The sequence below is a fragment of the Hemitrygon akajei genome, chromosome 7 (assembly GCF_048418815.1).
Source record: "Hemitrygon akajei chromosome 7, sHemAka1.3, whole genome shotgun sequence".
NCBI lineage: Eukaryota > Metazoa > Chordata > Chondrichthyes > Myliobatiformes > Dasyatidae > Hemitrygon > Hemitrygon akajei.
In genome coordinates this window covers 147,212,342-147,233,568 of record NC_133130.1, presented here as the reverse complement: position 1 = coordinate 147,233,568, position 21,227 = coordinate 147,212,342, and the positions used below count along the sequence as shown (strand labels likewise).

General features: G+C 40.8%; 1 protein-coding gene across 2 annotated transcripts in view; it reads right to left on the bottom strand.

Annotated features, from left to right (window-relative positions):
- Positions 1 to 21,227, bottom strand: part of abca2 (ATP-binding cassette, sub-family A (ABC1), member 2) — a 519,276-nt gene that overhangs the window by 55,554 nt on the left and 442,495 nt on the right. For both annotated transcript variants that reach the window (XM_073052214.1, XM_073052215.1), the window contains exons 37-42: positions 15,263 to 15,410; positions 13,227 to 13,350; positions 11,632 to 11,764; positions 10,002 to 10,122; positions 7,585 to 7,763; positions 7,273 to 7,414 (exon numbers count right to left, since the gene is read on the bottom strand). In XM_073052214.1, coding sequence (XP_072908315.1) covers positions 7,273 to 7,414; positions 7,585 to 7,763; positions 10,002 to 10,122; positions 11,632 to 11,764; positions 13,227 to 13,350; positions 15,263 to 15,410 — 847 coding nt within the window. The remainder of the gene's footprint in view (positions 1 to 7,272; positions 7,415 to 7,584; positions 7,764 to 10,001; positions 10,123 to 11,631; positions 11,765 to 13,226; positions 13,351 to 15,262; positions 15,411 to 21,227) is intronic.

Below are 21,227 nucleotides of genomic sequence, written 5' to 3'. Positions count from 1 at the left end.
AACAATTTCAACTTGTTAAGTGCACCCAACTTGGATGCACAGGGTACGGAACCTTGTGTGAAAACTCAGAAAAGGTCTGAGGTGTCTGATTTGGTTAAAAAGGAATGCAATCCTTTTGCGTCAGATGGACTTGGTTCAGTGAAGAAAGGGTTAACCTTGGCACCGGTAGAAAGTGAGGATTCTCAGTCACTTGTGTTAAAAGTTAGTGATGAGATGAAAGATGGTGAGATGGATATTATTGAAGATATTGAGGGAAAAATTGTTACTGGACTTATTTTTTATTAGTTTTTTTTATACATTTTCTACATAGCTACAGATAAAAAAAAACCCAGATCAAAATGAACATTAATACAGTGCAAAAATAAACATACAATAATAATATGATACAAAGATAGAAAAGCACCCAAATTGAAGACATGTAAAATTAGTATCCTCCCCAAGCCCCGCAACAAAAAAAACCTCCAGACCAACCACAACACAATATAGAGAATATAAATCAGGACAATCAAACCCCCAAAACTGTAAATACACTTAGCAACAGAAGATATTAATGCCTACTACCAACAAAAAAAAGGAGCTGAAAGCAAGGGACCGAAAAAAAACCTTAGTCAAGAGGAAGGTTATGAAAGTACTCAATAAAAGGTCCCCAGACCTTATGGAACTTTAAATCCGAATTAAGAACTGAATAATGAATTTTTTCAAGGTCTAAGCAGGCCATAATATCATTCAGCCATTGAGCATGCGTGGGCGGGGCAACATCTCTCCATCTAAGGAGGATTAAACGTCTAGCCAGGAGAGAGGCAAAAGATAATATTCGACACTTAGTCGAACTCAGACGTAAATCTGTCTCACCCCAGAAACCGAACAGAGCAATTAAAGGGTTAGGTTCTAGGTGGTGATTCAGAATATGCGATAACGTTATGAAGACATCTTTCCAAAATTTCTCCAAGCTAGGACAAAAGCCAGTACATATGAATGAGAGGCCTCGCCCCTTTCGCATTTATCACAAAGCGGACTGATGTTAGGGTAAAATTGAGATAATTTAGATTTAGACATATGGGCTCTATGAACAATCTTAAGCTGTAAAAGGCAATGGTGAGCACAAAGAGAGGTTGAATTAACCGATTTGAGAATCGAGTCCCAAGCCTCATCAGATAAGGAGGTATTTAAATCATGCTCCCATGCCATTTAAATTTTATCCACAGGGGCACGTCGTAAGGCTGCTAATTTATCATGAATAAATGATATTAAACCTTTACCTAGTGGATTAATAGAAAGAAATAAGTCCATAACATTTTTCTCAGGCATTTCAGGGAAGTTAGGAATTAAAGGAGTAATAAAGTGTCTAATTTGGAGATATCTGAAAAAATGAGCATTGGGCAGATTGAATTTAGCAGAGAGCTGTTGAAAAGAAGCGAAGCGATTATCAATAAAAAGATCTTCAAAATGTCTAATGCCCTTCCTATACCAATCATGGAATGCTGAGTCATACGTAGTAGGTAAAAAAAGGTGATTGTGTAAGATAGGGCTAGAAAAGGAAAAACCATGGAAACCATAAAATTTCCTAAACTGAGCCCATATATGCAGTGTGTGTCTAACAAGAGGATTAACTATTAATCTGGACAAACTACTAGGGAGTACAGAGCCGAGAAGTGCAGAGATAGATAATTCTTTAGTGGAGCTCAACTCCATTGCCACCCAATTAGGGCACTCGGGTTGGCCATGAAAAAAAGACCAAAAGGTTGCACAACGTATATTGGCTGCCCAATAATATAAACGAAAGTTAGGTAAAGCCATGCCACCCTCCCTTTTAGATTTTTGGAGATAACCTTTATTAATTCTAGAGCGCTTATTCTTCCACAGATATGACAAAATAATAGAGTCTAAGGAATCAAAAAAAGATTTAGGAATAAAAATTGGGATTGATTGAAATAAGTATAAAAGTTTAGGGAGAACATACATTTTAACAACATTAATACGACCTACCAAAGACATAGAAAGAGGTGACCATTGTAACAGACTCTGTTTAATAGTATATGAAAGATTAGCAAAATTTTTACGAAAGAGATCTTTAAACTTCCTTGTGACTGCAATCCCAAGATAAGTAAATTGATTATGAACTACTTTAAAAGGGAGATCACGAAATGTTAATTCTTGTGCTTCTTTATTGATTGGGAAAAGTTCGCTCTTATGTAAATTAAGTTTATATCCAGAGAGCTGGCTAAACTGGTCAAGAAGTGAAAACATTGGAGGTGAGGATGTAGACGGATTTGAAAGAAAAAGTAATAAGTCATCGGCATAAAGAGAAACTTTATGCTCAACACCCCCTCTCCAAATCCCGGTCAGTTCAGGACAATTTCGAAATGCTATCGCCAAGGGTTCTATAGCCAAATCAAAGAGAACGGGACTTAAAGGGCATCCATAACGGGTGCCACGTTTGAGGTTAAATAACTGGGATTTCTGGAAATTAGTTAAAACGGAGGCAGTAGGACACAAATACAGCAATTTGATCCAAGAGATAAAACTTTGACCGAAGTCAAATTTTTCTAAAAGTGTTACTGGACTTTTGAATAATGTAAATTTAAAGTCGGGTTTGGTTTCAGAACTGTTGATCAAAGGGACGGGACCGTTAACTAAACAATGGTTTGTTAACAAGGTGCCTGTGAATCAATTACAGTTTGTTTTGAAATTTAAAGATAAGCCACTTGGTGATGTTGTTCAAGTATGTGATTTGGAGAGGCAAAATTTGAAGTGTTGTTTTGACCAAGAGGGATCACCTGCAGGTGTTAAACTGGAAACTAATAGAATTAAAGATCCTGAAGATAAAATTAATGACCTGCTTGAAATTAATGAGTGGTGTGGAAATTCAGCAAATGGGCTTAGTTTGGAAAACATTAGTGATAAGCTAGCCCCTGTGCAGGGAGTCTGTGAAGGCCTAATCTGGGCTGGTGAGCCAGCTAACCACGTGAAAGTTAAGTGGAAAAGAGGCAATGGTTGACAAAATTTGAATAACAGGATCTGGTTTTGCGGGAATTTGACTTTTTTTTTTAGACAAAGCTTGTGAATAATAAAGACAATGTCATGGTAGATTGATTGACTGGATGTTAAGTTTAAAAGTAAAATAGAGATTAGTATTTGCACAAACTTCTGTAATGTACTACATTATAATCACACATGTATTGGTTCCAATTCTGTAATATACACCTAAGCTAAGAATTAATTCTACTGTAGAAAAATGATCACAACCCCTGGGTATTTTTGACTAACATGAAGAATAAAAATAGGCGGTTATTAAGTTGGAGTCTGTTGTTACAAGAATTCGATATTAAAATACAACATGTAAAGGGGACTGACAATGTAATTGCTGATTGTTTATCCAGGTGTTAATTTGAAAGTATGTCTATGTTACTCTTGTAGTTAATGACCACTTCTGTATTATATTAGACTCTGTAATGTGCCTTACTAGTTAATTTTCACCCTGCTGAAAATTCTTTGAAGGATGGGGGTGTTATGAGTGCTGGAACAAACCAGTTGGAAATGGGGTCCAGAGCTGCCCCCCTCCGGGAACTATGCTGCTAATGAGAGAGAGAGAGAGATGAAGAATAGAGGTTGAGACATCTGCTGCAGATAAGAGAGAGAGAGAGAGAGAGAGAGGATTGATTTATGTATTATGGCTTCTTCACTGGTTATTTACCTTTCGCTGCAAGGATGCTCCTTTGCTCGTTAACATTCCTGAGGAGACAGCAGGAGTGGCCTAGTTTGATGGACATGGACATATTGAGTTGATGGATGGCTGATACCCCATCAGTGGGGATAAAAGACGGGTCTGGGGAGACACCCTCGGACACACCAGTGGACACTGAAAGAGTGTTGTGCACCCACAGGAAGGTGGGGGCCTGGCGGATCCGTTCAGGAGAATCGGTCCGGTGTATGGTGGATGAAGGCATACCGGTGGGGACTTGTGTGTGTGTCCACCCTAGCCTGGGTGACGAGTCCACCACTGAAGAACGGTCTAGCCTAGAATGGAAGGGTCATAACCAGTGACCCCAACGGTACAACGGAACAAGACGACAACGGAACGTTTGCCTGCTGCAGCTGCTCAATCTTTTGCTCGCTTTCTCTCTCTAACAATTGCAACACAACTACCTCAGCATGAACTGAACTTTATAATTTTCTATGACAATACATTTACCCCTAGACATTGATAGAGCTTGTTTCTTATTGTTGATTATTATTCCTACACTTCTATGTTTATTATTGCTAACCTGTTTTATATGTACATTTGCATTTTTGATATTGTATTGCTTAGTTTATTAATAAACACCTTTAGTTACAGTACCACCAGACTCCAACGTATCCTTCCATTTCTGCTGGTCTGTTAACCCAGTTACGGGGCACGTAACAATATAAAAACAAAACTGTCAGAAAAGGGCCAGTAACACCATGAAAGATCACACCCACCCTGCTCATGGACTATTTGTCGCATTCCCATCAGAGAGGAGGCTTGATAGCAGCCAAGCCAGGACCACCTGACTCAAAAACAGCCAACCACTTACTCCACCACTGCTATATTATTTCCTCTCACTCACCTTATGTACAGCCAGGCATCACTTTATGGACATACAATTAATCTATTTATATGAGCTACCTTATGTATTATATTTATGCATTTTTTTAAATTATTGTGTCCTTTATATCTTATGTGTATTTTTGTGCTACATCAGATCCAAAGTAACAATTATTTCGTTCTCCTTTACATTTATTTAAGGAAATGACATTCAGACAATCTTCAATTTAATTTGGTAGAACATGGAAACAAAACATATGAAAAAGCAACAGGAACAGACCATCCTACCTCTGGTCTTGCCCCACCTTTTATCAAGATTCTGGATAAATTTTCTACCTCAGTCTCATTTCCTTGCACTATCCCCCATATCTTCATCACTCACAGCTTTAGACCATAAGATAAAGGGGTAGAATTAGGCCATTTGTCCCACTGAGTCTGCTCCGCCATTTCATCATGGCTGATCCAATTTTCCTCTCAGCCCCATTCTCCTGCCTTCTTCCCATATCCCTTCATGCCCTGATCAATCAAGAATCTATCAACCTCTGCCTTAAATATCAATAAAGGCAGCCTCCACAGCTGCCTGTGGCAAAGAATACCCCAGATTTACTGCTCTCTGGCTAAAGAAATTCCTCATCTTAGTTCTAAAAGGACGCCCGCCCCTCTATTCCGAGGCAGTGTCCTCTGGTCCTAGGCTCTCCCACCACAGGAAACATTCTCTCCACATCCACTCTATCAAGGTGACTCACAATTTCACCATTTGAGAGGTTTCAATGAGGTCACCCCTCATTCTTCTGAATTCTAGCGAATATAGGCCCAGGGCCATCAAACGCTTTCTGGGAAAATGGCAGACTCTGAAGTCAGCTGGAAGAAGGTTCTATGGTCTGATGAAACCAAAATTAAGCCTTTTGGCCACCAGACTGAACGCTATGTTTGGCATACCCAAACACTGCACTTCATCAAAAATGCACCATCCCTACCGTGAAGCCTGGTGGTGGCTCCATCACGCTGTGGGGATGCTTCACTGCAGCAGGTCCTGGAAGGCTTGTGAAGATGGAGGGTAAAATGAATGCAGCAAAATACAGGGAAATCCTGAAGGAAAACCCGATGCAGTCTGCAAGAGAACTGTAACTTGGGAGAAGATTTGCTTTACATCTCTCGATTCTCTTAATATTGCACTCTGTCTTGAATAAACTCGGTGACGGGGCCTCCCTCCACAGCACAGTGGTATAGAATTCTGACTTTCTCTGTCCTCTCAGTTCTACACCATCCACTCCAATAACCAATATGTGCTGCTCGACCCCTGGGTACGTGCAGGCATCCTCCCTGTATCGTGCCTATTAAACCCTATAAATATTCTGTAAACTTCTGTCAGACTTCTCTGGTCAGGAAGTTGGTGCTGGGGCAAACTTTTATTGAATGACGCAGCAGGCTGAGGAGCTGAAAGGTTCATTGCTGCTTCCATTAATTGAGACTCTATAGTATCTTCCAGGCATTTCTCTATATCAATGCGAATTTTAAGGGGCAAATTCTTAGTACTGAGGCTAAAATACATGAGATTTTAATCTCTTAGTTGGTTTGCTCCTGACTAACATCACATTAAATGAAACAAACGGCCCTGTAGCTATAAAGAGTTTTTCAGCACACAGGATTTTCAGCCCATAAGTCTGTGCTGACCAATAAGCACCTACTTATACTAAATCCAAGCCTAATTAATTCTTGCCACATTCCCAGTAACCATCTTCAGATTCAGCCACTCATCTACTCATTTGGAGCAACTTAGAGAGGCAATTATTGTACCAACCCACACATCACTGGGGCTGTTTGAACAGCATGAGCCTCTTTATCCAAGTGTGCATTATGTTACCATGTGAAAAGGTTGAGACAAATAACACTGGCATATGTATGAAGAAGTCATGTAAACTTGGGGAGGAAGTAGAAGGGTATATTGAAAGGAAAACATGAAGATGGGTGGGGGTACGTTCACCGACCAACACAAACCTATCAGTAGACTGTTTCATTTGTATTGCTACAAGTTGACATAAATATCAGCAAACAGGAAAATCTTACCATTCCAATAGCACCAATCGACACAAAAGTTAAATTGCTCTCTACCTGACTTCCTGAGGCTTCTGCAGGACTGCAGTAATAAAATCTACTGGTGTAAGATCTTCAATGTACCTAACAAGTATGAAATGTATAATGCTCGAGGTGAAAATCAATTGCAGGTCTGTCAGCGTTGCCCAGTACAGGACAAGTAAATTAGGTGGAGGCAGTTTTCTTTATAGTCCTATGTACAGAAATGTTTATTTTCAGAAATGTAATCCATTGTTGAGGGAAAAAAATTCTTAACCACTTGAGGAGAATTACTTCACTGATTCCAGAGCATAACACAAAGTGCTGCTGCTTTATTCATTCTGGTGGTATCTTGACCTAGAACCCCCTTGAGCATTTTTTTAAAATAAAAGTACCGGTATTAGGAAAATACTTGTATTGGGAGAATTTCACTGGCATTTGCAAACCATTGTGTAAATAAAGCCTCATCTAAAAAATACTTTGGAGCCAACATATTGAAAAGGTCACGAACTGGAACACAATTAAAGCAATAAATCCACGTGGAGAATAAAGGCTGATCTGGTTTGGCGTTGTAAATTCCATCAACATTATTTCACATTAAACTAAATCTGGAGCCTCCTCCCTAACCTTACCCTCTCTTCATCTTTCCAAGGGACTCCACGCAGTCTGGTGTAGAGCTCCATATGTTCCCGTGCAGTGAGCTCATCGAAAAGTGCATCAAACTGTGGACAGTAGCCAATACTCTGCTGGACCTTCAGCAGGTCCTTAAGAATGCTGAAACAAACAAACAAGATGATAAGTGTCATACATTCCTGCCTGGCATGACTATAGATGAAGTGTCCTTTTTTCTGTGAAATTTAGGGCTGTATTAATGATACAAAGCTTAGAGGGTATTTACTAAGTTTTTCCTTGCCTTACTGTAGCAAGCAACCGTCATCATTTACCTGTTTCCATTAACAAAGGCCTCTCCTCCAGTTGTACTCTCATCCCCAGTCAGCATCTTGAATGTCGTAGTCTTCCCTGCTCCGTTCACTCCCAGCAAGCCAAAGCACTCTCCTGGGCGCACACCGGTACACAATCGATCTACTGCCAAGATCCGGCCCATCCTCCGAGACTTGTACACCTGCAGATTAATCAAGCACGCGAGTGAAACAGAACAAAATTCACATCAACACACACAAAATGCTGGAGGAACCCAGCAGGCCACTCAGCAACCTGCCGAATTCCTCCAGCAGTTTGTGTGCGTTGCTTGGATGTCCAGCATCGGCAGATTTTCACTTGTTTCAAATTCACCTCACCTTGATCTCACACTTCACTGGGAAAAACACGCAGAGTCTACTGAGTATTAACTGGATTTTTTTTTTACACGTAGAGCAGACCTGTGAGGTGTGATATATTTTTGTTTCATGCAATTATCACAGGAATAATCAAATAATTATTATGGGACAATGATCAGGAAACTGGATTGTGCCATGACAGGATTTTTATATATAATACAATCCAAATTTTATTTAAAATAAAATAAAATGAGAAATTAGGGACATGTGGCAGGGATCACCAAGACCAGGATATTCATTCCAGGTTTTTGGTGTATCTGACTTTTCAAGAAGCAGCAGCCTTGGATGTGCTGGTGTCCAACACAAATAGACACCACTTTGAGAAATATTCAATTGCATGTGCAGGGTCTGAGATCCAGTCATTTTGGAGCAGGCTTTACGGAAAGCCTGTGAAGCCTATTTCAGTGTGACCGCCTTGTGCATCTGACAGGACAGTACTGGGGCTTCACACAGATGGGTCCCTATAAGTAATTTATTTCCCCTGGTCTTTTGTAGATCTTCCTTAGGCAAGAGTGAGTTATACTCTCAACCATTCACAATAACATTATATTCCATAGTTCCATTGTAGGGTTTGGCTTTAATGGTGCAGAAATGGCATGAATAAATGGATGGCAGTTGACAGTAGATGTGATGAACCATTTCAGTTCTTTTTGAGAACAGCAACTACTGTCATCTAGTCATCAATGGGTGGGAGCAGGAGACTTGATCAGCACACATAAGAACAGGACCACTTATCCTGGGAAGAGAGAGGTACAGTTTGGATCCATGTGGATTCTCATAGCACTGTAGAGCTAATGAAGTCATTCAGTTCTAAGATAAGTTCAGCCAAGTGAAGATCGGTGGTACTGACGAGGAACTAGTTGGGTGACTTTTCAAGGAAGAACTTAAGAGTTTTAAGCACAACCTCATTCTGGAACGGTAGGATCGAAGTTAATATTAAGCTGGCTGGGACAAGACAACTGTCAATTGATAAAGTGGCAGAAGTATTAGAGGTGATGGGCACAAATCATGAACACTAGAGATTCTTCAGATGCTGGAAATCTTGAGCAACATAATACACACAAAACACTAGAGGAATTCAGCAAATCAGGCAGGCATTTGTGGAGGAGAACAAAATCCTTTGTCTGGAAAGTTCGAAGTAAATTTATTACCAAAGTATGTACATATTACCATATACTACCTTGAGATTACCATATACTACCTTGAGATTCATTCTCTTGCAGGCATTTACAGGAAAAATAAAAGAATACAATATAATTTATGAAATTATACAAAGATTGATAAACAGTCAATGTGCCCAAGAAGACAAACTGCAATATTAGCGTTAAGAATATGAAGGAGAGATCTCTTGATGAGGCCAGTGTCTGTCCAGGAGATAATAGCTTATGTTTAGTTGTTGCTTCATGGTCCAGAGGGAGGTGTTAGGCAGCTGGCATTGGGTCTGTGGGGACAGCAGATAATTTGGCAAACAGCAGCAACATCTTTTTAGCAAGTTTGTCAACAATGTTGGTTGTGGTGACTGGTTTCTAGGTAAATGGAATGGTGCAAGTTCAGAGACTGGTTGGCTTCAAAAGAGGCATGGGAGTGTAGTGGTTTGCACAACACTTTACAGGACAGGAGGCCAGGGTTCAATACCTGCCACTGCCTGTAAGGAGTTTGTACGCTCTCCCCGTGACCACGTGGGCTACCTCCAGGTGCTCTGGCTTCCTTCCACAGTCCAAGGGACGTACCGCTACTAGGTTAATTGGTCATTGTACATTGTCCCTTGAAGAAGCTAGGATTAAACAGGGAGATTGCTGGGTAGCATGGCTTGAAGGACCTATTCCATGCTGTATTTCAATAGACAAATAAATAAATAGATAGATAGAGACACACAATTGTCTTGTAAGTGCACAGTAGGATAAACAGCCTTTTCTTGCACCTTTGAACTCTATGATTATCTACATTTGCATGTTATAAAAGGCGCTATAAAAAGAAACATTCTCTTCTATTTCAATTTTAAGTGTTCTCCCGCTGCTGTTTACCTTTGTCAGGTTCTGAATTTTAAGAACGTCAGTGTCCGCATCTCCTCGTAACACCCGTCTCCTCTCATTCCCCACATCAATATCATCATCCTCTATTGGCTTCTTGGAAACGGGCAGGCGTCTGTAACACAAGAGGAAGGGTTATTTACGACCAGGTGGATTAGAAGTAGGAGTCAGCCCATTGAATGATGAAGCATCAAAAGAGGTAATGCAAACCAAGTACAACTACATCTTGGCATTATCAAGGCATGGTTTTTCTGTCAAATACAAGAGAAGGGACAGCATCAAAATGAAGGTCAGTCTGAAAATGTCCTTTGAGGCCCATTTACTGCAGTATCAGTCATCATCCCATTACAGCAACTGCCATGCCTGTGGAACATAATGCCCCCTACTGGTTGACTGAAGGAAATTACATACCAACCTCGCATAAATACATTTGTTCTGAACTTGCCCTTTTACCTTGGAGATTTGGTGTATGTAAATGATGGATTCGCGTTTACTGTGGTAAGAAAATATTAATTCCAGAGTTCTAAGGATGATGCAGGAACAGACACACTTGGATATGTAGGTGCATAACTCTTCGAAAATGTTGGACATATTGAAAGCACAGTTTTGGGCAAGCATGGGGATATGGGGATTGTGAACTTCACGAATAAAGGAACAGAATCCAGAAATGAGGAGATTACAGTGCCTCAATATAAAACACAAATTCAAAATTGAAATGCCGTATTCAACCCTGCTCACCCCGCTTTAGGACCCGCAAGTCAAAATACAGAAAATATTTACTGGGAATGATGGATTTCAGCACTAAGCTTGGACTAGTGAAGATAGGGTTCTTCTCTCCAGAGCAAAGAAGATCTAGATGAAGTTTGACTGAGGTTATGAGATCAAAACTGATTTAGCTCAGGCACTCAAAGAGAATATATTTCAGTTGTGGGGAGGGGGAGAAGGGGAGGGGGAAGGGGAGGGGGTGGAGAGGGCGAGGGAGAGATTAATAATGGCAGATGAAAGACACAGGGAAGAAAGTGAGGAAAAGAACTTCTATTAATCTCAGAGATTTAGAACTCAGGCACTGCATGGGAAGTGGAAGCAGTCAACTGGAGCTTACAAAATGAAAATGGATAGCTACTTAAGGGAGAATAATTGCAGAGCCACAGGGGAAGTGTAAGGGAATGGGAATTTTTGGTAATGGGCAAGTTTTATAAGATTTAATGACTCAAATAGCTTCCATCAATGCTGCAACAATTCTACAATTTCAGCTCCGAATGAATCATATAAAGCACTATAACCACCCTTAAAATATCTACTCCAAGAACTGAAGAATATATACTTGATTCCACACAATTCTGCTGAACAGTGCAAAGTAGAATTGCACTGCTTCTGCTCTGCGTTTAGTATCCGAATAATCTCCTCTGGTACAAATTCCTTGATTAAATTTGTTTTGATGATAACTTAATGGAACGGTAGCGGAAGAAAGACAATGTTTAATTGCTCTTTTTTTTAAAAAAGTATCATGAAGACTGAAGAGTAATTCTACATCAAGTTCTAAGACACACAGTGATCCTCCTCTCAAGTTGCAAGTCTAAATGATGCAGGAGCCTACAGATGATATGATATAGAACAAACTTACTGTGGCTTTCTGAAGAAATTGTATTGGCACATGATCGTGATGAAGAAACCCACAAACCCCTCTATCGTCATTGCAACCAGCCCTCGTGTCACAATATCCCACTCAAAGGGAGACTTCATCTTTCCAAATTGACCTGGAGAGAGAAATTTTAACCATTAGAGACAAATTCAGACCTCTCTGGAGAATAAATAGCCTTCATATCATCCAGCTGTGAATGCAAAGCAACAGAAATGTGATGATAAATCATGAAATTGCCAATGTAAGCTAGATCTATTGATGCTTCACTGTGTAAGGAATCTTGGCTTTGTGTCTATACAGTTACATCAAGAATGGTATGCAGGCAAAATGCTTTTTATCCCAATGGAACATGAGCTTGTCATGACCTTCACCTTTCAGGAAGGCATAGCACAGAGTGGAGAAATTCACCTCCCACCATCTTAATGTTTCCAGAGTAGTAGATGAGCAAAATATTGATGAAGGGTTTCAACCCGAAACGTCGTCACTACCTCCTCCTATAGATGCTGTCTGGCCTGCTGAATTCTGTCAGTGTTTTGTGTTTTTATTTATTTCCAGCATCTGCAGATTCACTCGTGGAGCAAAATATTTAATTGTTTGGTTGAAATAGACTGCATCTATTGAAATGACAAATACATCAACTATAGCACTGGTCAAAATCTTTCCTTGTGTTGATGGGGTCAGTGAGTAAAGCAATACCTTCTTTCCAGGTCGGTTTTGATTTTACAGCTCGGCCTTCCAAACCAGAAGTCCTGAGTGCAGTAACGGTAGTGTAGTGGTTAACACAACGCTTTACAGTACCAGCGACCCAGGTTCAATTCCCACTGCTGCCTGTAAGGAGTTTGTATGCTCTCCCATGACTGTGTGGGCTTCCTCTGGGTGATCCCATTCCCTCCCACCCCCCCATCCAAAGATGTATCGATTGGTAGGTTAATTGGTCATTGTAAATTGTCCTGCAATTAGGCTAGGTTTAAATTGGGGTACTGCTGGGCTCAAGGGTTTGGAATATTTTTAACTATTTCAATAAATAATTAAAAATGAATGGCTGGATGCCAGGGATGTGTTTGGCTACTGGTCCGGTGTTGCAAATTCCAGCACATGCTTGCTGAGACGCAATGGATCAGTTCTACATCTACTAATTCTACATTTCTTTTCTGAAGAGGAAAGCTTACTGGAAGCAATAAAGATCCCTCAAGGTCAGCGGGCAAGCCAATGTTTTCCCACCAAGATCAGCGACACAAGAATTAAATGGAATCTCCATTATTTCACATTAGCACTGGAATCCACAAATCAAAACAGATGGCTCTGAAATGGTGTTTTCATTAACAGCACAGGAAACATAATGGTTAAGCTTATGGGAACAATTTGAGGTTAAACCTAAAGATCAAACACTATCATGACTACATTTTACACTCTAGTATAATTGTAACTTAACTACACTATACAGATGCCCATAGCAGTGGGTATGCCATACATAACAAGACTGATGTGGGTACATTTTTACCAACAAATACTTTTTCTTTTCTCGTCATGCTTTGCAAATGGTGAACTATTTGTGTCGGGTGGGCAACTGGAATTACCTATTTTTGCATAGTATTCATTGATGTACTCGTTGTAGGCCATTTCCATGAGTCCATGACCCAGATTGTAATTCGGGAAAATGAGGAAACAACATTTCAGGTAGCCATTCACAGCTTTCAGATCCTGCAAAGGGAAGACACAAGAGCTAAATTATGATGGAAACGCAATTCAAAACAAATCAAAAAAAATTGCAAAGTGCTTTGTTTTAAAAACATGTGAAAGCAAAAAGAACCTGACTATAATTATATTTTTTTAAAATCTAACAAGTACCAGATATTAATGGATTCTTTGCAGTTTTGCCATCATTGCAGGCATAAAACATCATGTCATGCTATTTAACCAGTCTAAGCCATTGTCTTACATCCCAAATTTTTCACAGTGTAGTGGCTCTATATTTTTGACCATCTGGACACCAGTTAATAACTGTCTCACTCTGATAAACAATACTCACAAAGGATGCAATTATTCAGTGGGTGGCTGACTAGCAGCAGAGATATAATTACAGTTCACCCTATATTTACCTGTACATGGTTGAGTGGAAGTGAAGCTTTCCCTGTGAAATTATAACAGCAGTGTCAATTCAAGCATTATAAGAGGAGGGTTTGATGAGCAATATAACCTATTTTAATCTTCAAATGTCATAATTTCACCAGAAGTCTCTTTGCATCTAATTTGGCTTCTGGAAGTGACAAAGGAATGGATTGATCCAAGACCTGCTCGCAGCTAAAATCACTGCCTTGGCTCAGTACTATCACGACTCCAAAGGTTGCTGTGCGGTTCTCAACTCCAGAAACCTGAACATATGGTTTATTATGAGGCTTCAGTGAAAGAGCAAGGAATGGCTGCAGTGGTACAGCACGGTAACAGAGTGGTTAGCACAATGCTTTACTGTACCAGTGACCTGGATTCAATTCCCGTCGTTGTAGGGAGTTTGTATTTCTCCCCATGACTGTAGGCTTCCTCCAGGTGCTCTGGTTTTCTCCCATGGACAAAGATGTACCAGTTGGTAGGTTAATTGGTCATTATAAATTGTCCTGTGATTAGGCTAAGGTTAAATAGGGCGACAGCAGCTCAAAGGGCATAATTTGTGTTGCACCTCAGTCAATATATACATTAATTAATAAATATGAAAACATAAAAATAATGGAAATGTTGCAAGTGTACTTCATATCTGATAAGAAAAGGTGATAGGTTTAATGTCTGAGATCAACGAGCTTTCAATGTGACTTTACTCGAGAGCTGCTAGACCTGCTGCATGGCTCCACCATAGATCACTTCAATTTTAGATCTCCAGGGTCTGTGGTATTTTGCATCTACGCTTTCAGGAGTTGCCGCTCTCTGTGAGATATTAAACTGTGTCTCCTCTGTCCTCTGAAACGGATGCAAAAGTTCTTGTAGTACTGCTCGTAGGTGAGCAGGTAAGCTCCCTCCTATTTACTGGCTAACATTTACACTTCAACCACCGTCACTCAAAAATAGACTAAATCCACCATGACCTCACCGCTATTTGTAATAAATTTTTTCTTTAACATTGTAAGAGATATTTTAAACCTAGATGATTGCTCATTGTGCTTCTTTTCACATGCACAGGAGTCTCCTGATGTGATTTTATACATAATCTACTACTTAGAGATCTTACGGTAGGACTGTTTCAAGTTTCAAGTTTATTTCTCACACATACATATCGAAACATACAGTGAAATGTGTCATCGTATTAGCTATCAACACACCTGAGGGTGCACTGGGGGCAGCCCACAAGCGTCGCCATACCTTCTGGAGCCAACATAGCATGTCCACAATGCTCGGCAGAACAACACAGAACACCATTGTATTCTTTAACTTCTTAATAGGAGATGAACCAAATACTATAGCAATGCACAATAGTTATAAACCAAATATACTGCTGATAGGCATTCACAGGCTATTTCTGTTTCTGTTCTCAGACCTACCCCATAGGGAAAAAAAATGGATCAGAAGGCAATGTGAAAAATCTGGAGGAGAATACAAGATGTTTACACTGCTTGAGTCCTCTCACCTTGTCATGTTCAAATAGTTGAAGCAGGAATGTGGCAACTGTGGCTGTGATACCAATGAAGAGGTTGATGACGATTAGGAACACATAGGCTGTGCTGGGAACCTCAAACCAGAAGGATGCTGGATACATGATGGGAGTGATTGACCATCTGTGGAGCAAAGAGCAATAGATCAAACAGCCGGTCCTATTTGGAGTCAGTGTTCCCACCCCCACCCCACCTTCTTTGGATCTTCCTCTAATATTGCCAACTAGGACAATTCCAAAGCAAAATGGCCCAGTTCTTCACCAATAAGACCCTTAAAATGAAATAAGAACTTATTTGCCCACATCATTGACTTTCCAACTTCTCCTAAATGGAAGGTTTTTGGTCTCACTCTGTACCTTCCCAACAGCTATTACAAGTAGTGTTTACTAGATGCAGATGAATGTTGAATCAAGCAGATAAACAATGGAAGCCTGATCACAGGAAAATCAAATTTGTTGATCAGGAAATATATCAGCAAATTACAGGAAGAATATTAATAAGGTTGAAAGAGTGCAGAGCAGGTTTACAAGGATGTTGCTGGGACTTGAGAAACTGAATTACAGAGAAAGGTTGAATAGGTTAGGACTTTATTCTCTGGAGCGTAGAAGAATGAGGGGAGATTTGATAGAGGTATATAAAATTATGATGCATATAGATAGAGTGAATGCAAGCAGGCTTTTTCCACTGAGGCTAGGGGAGAAAAAAAAGAGGACATGGGTTAAGGGTGAAGAGGGAAAAATTTAAAGGGAACATTGGGGGGGCTTCTTCACACAGAGAGTGGTGGGAGTGTGGAATGAGCTGCCAGATGAAGTGGTAAATGCGGGCTCACTTTTAACATTTAAGAAAAACTTGGACAGGTACATGGATGAGAGGTGTATGGAGGGATATGGTCCAGGTGCAGGTCAGTGGGACTAAGCAAAAAATGGTTCAGCACAGCCAAGAAGGGCCAAAAGGCCTGTTTCTGTGCTGTAATGTTCTATGGTTCTATATCAGATCCAGTGTTTTAAGATCTAGTCTTTATATTGTCTGTGTTTTAAAACCTAAACAATTGTATTTGTTACTTTTCACAATTTGTCTAGAAATTCCCTTCCACAAACAAGAGAAAATCTGCAGATGCTGGAAACCCAAGCAACACACACAAAATGTTGGAGGAACACAGCAGGCCAGGCAGCATCTATGGGAAGGAGTACAGTCAGTGTTTTGGCTGGTTTTATATAGTACATGGTGGCTAATCAGTGAGATCCTGCAGGATGAATGTTCTTGGTAGCAGCAGCCTCTCCAGGTTCAACAAATCATGCAAAAGGGTGTTTCAAATATTGTTCTTGTGATTTCAAGCCTCTGTTGGACAGCGGTAACACAAAATACTGCATTTGGCTCAGTAGCGTATTGGTGAGACTAATGGTAGGGGAGATGTGTGGACTGTTGTGCAGACCATTCCCTCATGCTCAGCATCACCTATTACAGCCACTCAGGGGAGGAGGCGTGGTGGCAGTGGAAGTGAACAGAAAAATGGTCGGTGCACTGGAATCTGTGTTAGGTTTGGGGCAACTTGATATACCTTCGTCTGCCAAGCCAGCATGAGATGAAGAACTGCTGCATATTTGTTCTTGCAGAAACATGGCTCCAGGACAACATCCCCTGCACCATCAACCTTCAGGTCATGGTTCAAAGGTTCATTCTATTGTCAAAGTACCCATGTATAATATAACTTTGATATTTGTCTACTCCAGGTAGCCATTAAATACAGAAAGAAAAGGCATCAACTCCTCCACATTCAGCGACTTGTACTAATAATATTTTGTGACAGTATGTGCTATCATAACTAGATGTGCTGTGCACAACTGTATGCGTTGTGTTTGCATCTAGGCCCCTGAGGAAGGCTGTTTCATTTAGCTATAAATATATATTTGTATAGTTGAATGCAAATAAACTTGAACTTTACTCTTCAGTTTCTTAATTAGTTGAACCAAATAAATAATTATATTAAACTAATTGATTCACCTCTGGCCATTTATGGGCAGAACATAAGGTACAGAACAGCAGGGATCAGGACAATAATTTGATACTTCAGGATAAATTAGCTTGTTCTTAATTTTTGAGTCTGTGCTGAAAGGCTGTTGATCAATGGAAGGGTGAGGGGCTTTGAGTCCTACATCCTGGGTTGCTCTTAAATCAGAGTCTCTGTGGTGAAAATATAGAAACCCAAATTTCTGCCACAATCAATATCTGACACTGGCAGGTAATTTGAGCAATTGATGAAATTCACACTGCTGAAGCCATTTTTCTGCTATTTTACAGGAGGAAGTTTTCACAGGCATAAATATTCTTCTGACAGAAGCTGAAGTCAACCCCACTGACTACAGGTATCCCCAGATGTTGAGTGATTCCTCTTTTAACCAACTTGGAGACATGCCAAGGCCATTTGTACAAAATGACTTCCTCTCAAGATTGAATATACTGAAGTACTGTATATACTATACTGATGCTGTTACATCTTCCATCTGGGAGGTATAATAGTTCCAGTTACAGATACTGAGGTTAAGGGAGAATGGCACAGGCAATTTAATCTAGTTAGGAGAGAAGAAATCGGACAATCTCCTTTTCTCTGCTGATACAAAGAAGAAACCTTGGTCTATCAAGTCTGTCCCAATGCTCAGACAAACACCATCAATAACATTCCTTTATAACCTATTCTGTCCCACAAGCCTGTCAACTTCACTGTGATTCTCCTGCTAGCTAACTATAATAGAGGTAATGTTACAGCAGCCAAGCAACTTATCAAACAGCACGTCTTTGGGATGGGGAGGAGTGTGGAGGGAAGTGAAGCACCTGGAGGAAATGAGACAGTTGTATAAAGATTCATATCTCATGAAGTCTGTTAGACCAGAAACAAGGTTTAACATAGAACACTAAATGCAGACTTCTGAAGAGAACACACAAAAATTAGGAGCAGGAGTTAACCACCAGGTCCATTACTAAATAATATTGAGGCTGATCTACCCTGTCTCAACTCCTCTTCTGTGCTAAATCTCCGTAGCCCTGCATTTCTTTATCTAACAAAAATTTACCTGCCTCTTTTTTAACCACTTTGAGATTCTAGTTTCCAGTACCATCTGGGATAGAGAATACAACAGGCTAAGCACCCTCTCCAAGAAGGAAATACTCCCACTTCAGTTTCAAAAGGCTGCCTCTCGTAACAATGCCCCCTTGTTCAAGACACTTTCACTGGTGGAAACACTCAACATCTTTCCTGCCATGCCTCCTTAAGATCTTATCTGTTTCAATAAGATTTATTCTTCTTAACCCCAAAGACAACAGATCTAACTTCTTTAGGCACTCAAAATAGGACAGCCCTCTCATCTCTTTTAGACAGCTTCAGTTCAACTCTACCCTTTCTTAAATCAGGAGACCAAAGCCATGTACAGTATGATAGATGGCATAAAATCATTAACAAGTTAGTGCAGCAGTAGGTAATGTGGACGCTTCTCAATTCCACTGCCCTGGGCTTGACCCTGACTTGGGGTACTCATGTGACATTTGCCTGTACTCCTGTGATAATGTAGATTTCCCTCAGGGGCTCTGGTTTGCTCCCTAACTGGCTATTGTACATTATTCCTAGCGTGAGGGGATGGTAGGAGAAAGAAAGGAAATTTAATGAGCATATAGGAAGAGACCATTCAGCCTGCAATGTAGTGCCAAACCAGCTAAAAAGCAAATCAAAAACATCCAAACACTCCTACCTACACCATGTTCATGTCCCTCCATCTTTCTTGCATCCATGTGTCTATCTAAACATTCCTTAAAAGCCTCTAATATATTTGCCTCTACCACCATACCAGGCAGTGAATTCCAGGCATCCATGACTCTGAGTAAAGAAAAAAAATTACCCCTCACATGCCGCTTGAACCCAGACATATCAAAACAGGGAAACAGATACTCTCTGTCTACTCTATCTGTGCCTCCCATAATCTTATAACCATAGACAGACAGGCATATATACTTTATTGATCCCGAGGGAAATTGGATTTCGTTACAGTCGCGTCAACCAAGAATAGTGTAGAAATATAGCAATATAAAACCATAAAAAATTAAATAATAATAAGTAAATAATGCCAAGTGGAAATTTGTCCAGGACCAGCCTATTGGCTCAGGGTGTCTGACACTCCGAGGGAGGAGTTGTAAAGTTTGATGGCCACAGGCAGGAATGACATCCTATGACACTCAGTGTTACATCTCGGTGGAATGAGTCTCTGGCTGAATGTACTCCTGTGCCTAACCAGTACATTATGGAGTGGATGGGAGTCATTGTCCAAGATGGCATGCAACTTGGACAACATCCTCTTTTCAGACACCAACCTCAGAGAGTCCAAGTTCCACCCTCACAACATCACTGGCCTTACGAATGAGTTTGTTAATTCTGTTGGTGTCTGCTACCCTCAGCCTGCTGCCCCAGCACACAACAGCAAACATGTTAGCACTGGCCACCACAGCCTTGTAGAACATCCTCAGCATCGTCCGGCAGATGTTAAAGGACCTCAGTCTCCTCAGGAAATAGAGACGGCTCTGATCCTTCTTGTAGGCAGCCTCAGTGTTCTTTGACCAGTCCAGTTTATTGTCAATTCGTATCCCCAGGTATTTGTAATCCTCCACCATGTCCACACTGACCCCTTGGATGGAAACAGGGGTCACCGGTGCCTTAGCCCTCCTCAGGTCCACCACCAGCTCCTTAGTCTTTTTCACATTAAGCTGCAGATGATTCTGCTCACACCATGTGACAAAGTTTCCCACCGTAGCCCTGTGTCTCAATATCACCAAGACCAAGGAGATGGTGGTGGACTTTAGGAGATCTAGGCCTCATATGGAGCCAGTGATCATTAATGGAGAATGTGTGGAGCAGGTTAAGACCTACAAGTATCTGGGAGTGCAGTTAGACGAGAAGCTAGACTGGACTGCCAACACAGATGCCTTGTGCAGGAAGGCACAGAGTCGACTGTACTTCCTTAGAAGGTTGGTGTCATTCAATGTTTGTAGTGAGATGCTGAAGATGTTCTATAGGTCAGTTGTGGAGAGCGCCCTTTTCTTTGTGGTGGCGTGTTGGGGAGGCAGCATTAAGAAGAGGGACGCCTCATGTCTTAATAAGCTGGTAAGGAAGGCGGGCTCTGTCGTGGGCACAGAACTGGAGAGTATGACATCGGTAGCAGAGCAAAGGGCGCTGAGTAGGCTACGGTCAATCACGGAAAACCCTGAACATCCTCTGCATAGCACCATCCAGAGACAGAGAAGCAGCTTCAGCGACAGGTTGCTATCGATGCACTGCTCCTCAGACAGGATGAAGAGATCATTACTCCCCAATGCCATTCGGCTTTACAATTCAAACGCCAGGGGTAGGATATGTTAAAGTGCTGGGGTCAGGACTGAGCTTAAGTTACCATTCAATGTATTTCTTAGTAAACTATTTAAGAACTTTTTAAAAGATATTTATTAATGCTTTTTGAGAGGGTGATTTTAGATGCATATTTCTATTGAGTTAAGTATTGTATGTAATTAGTTTTGCTACAATAAGTGTATGGGACATTGGAAAAATGTTGAATTTCCCCATGGGGATGAATAAAGTATCTATCTATCTATCTGTACTCAGCCTCATCTCCCTTGCTGATGCATCCAACTATGGCAGAGTCATCAGAAAACGTCTGAAGATGGCAAGACTCTGTGCAATAGTTGAAGTCTGAGGTGTAGATGGTGAAGAGAAAGGGGGACAAGACAGTCCCCTATAACCATAAACAACTACAGCATGGAAACAGGCCAACTTGGCCCTTCTAGGCCGTGCTGAATGCTTACTCTCACTTAGTCCCACTGACCCGCACTCAGCCCATAACTCTCCATTCCTCTCCTGTCCATATACCTATCCAATTTTACTTTAAATGACAATACCAAACCTGC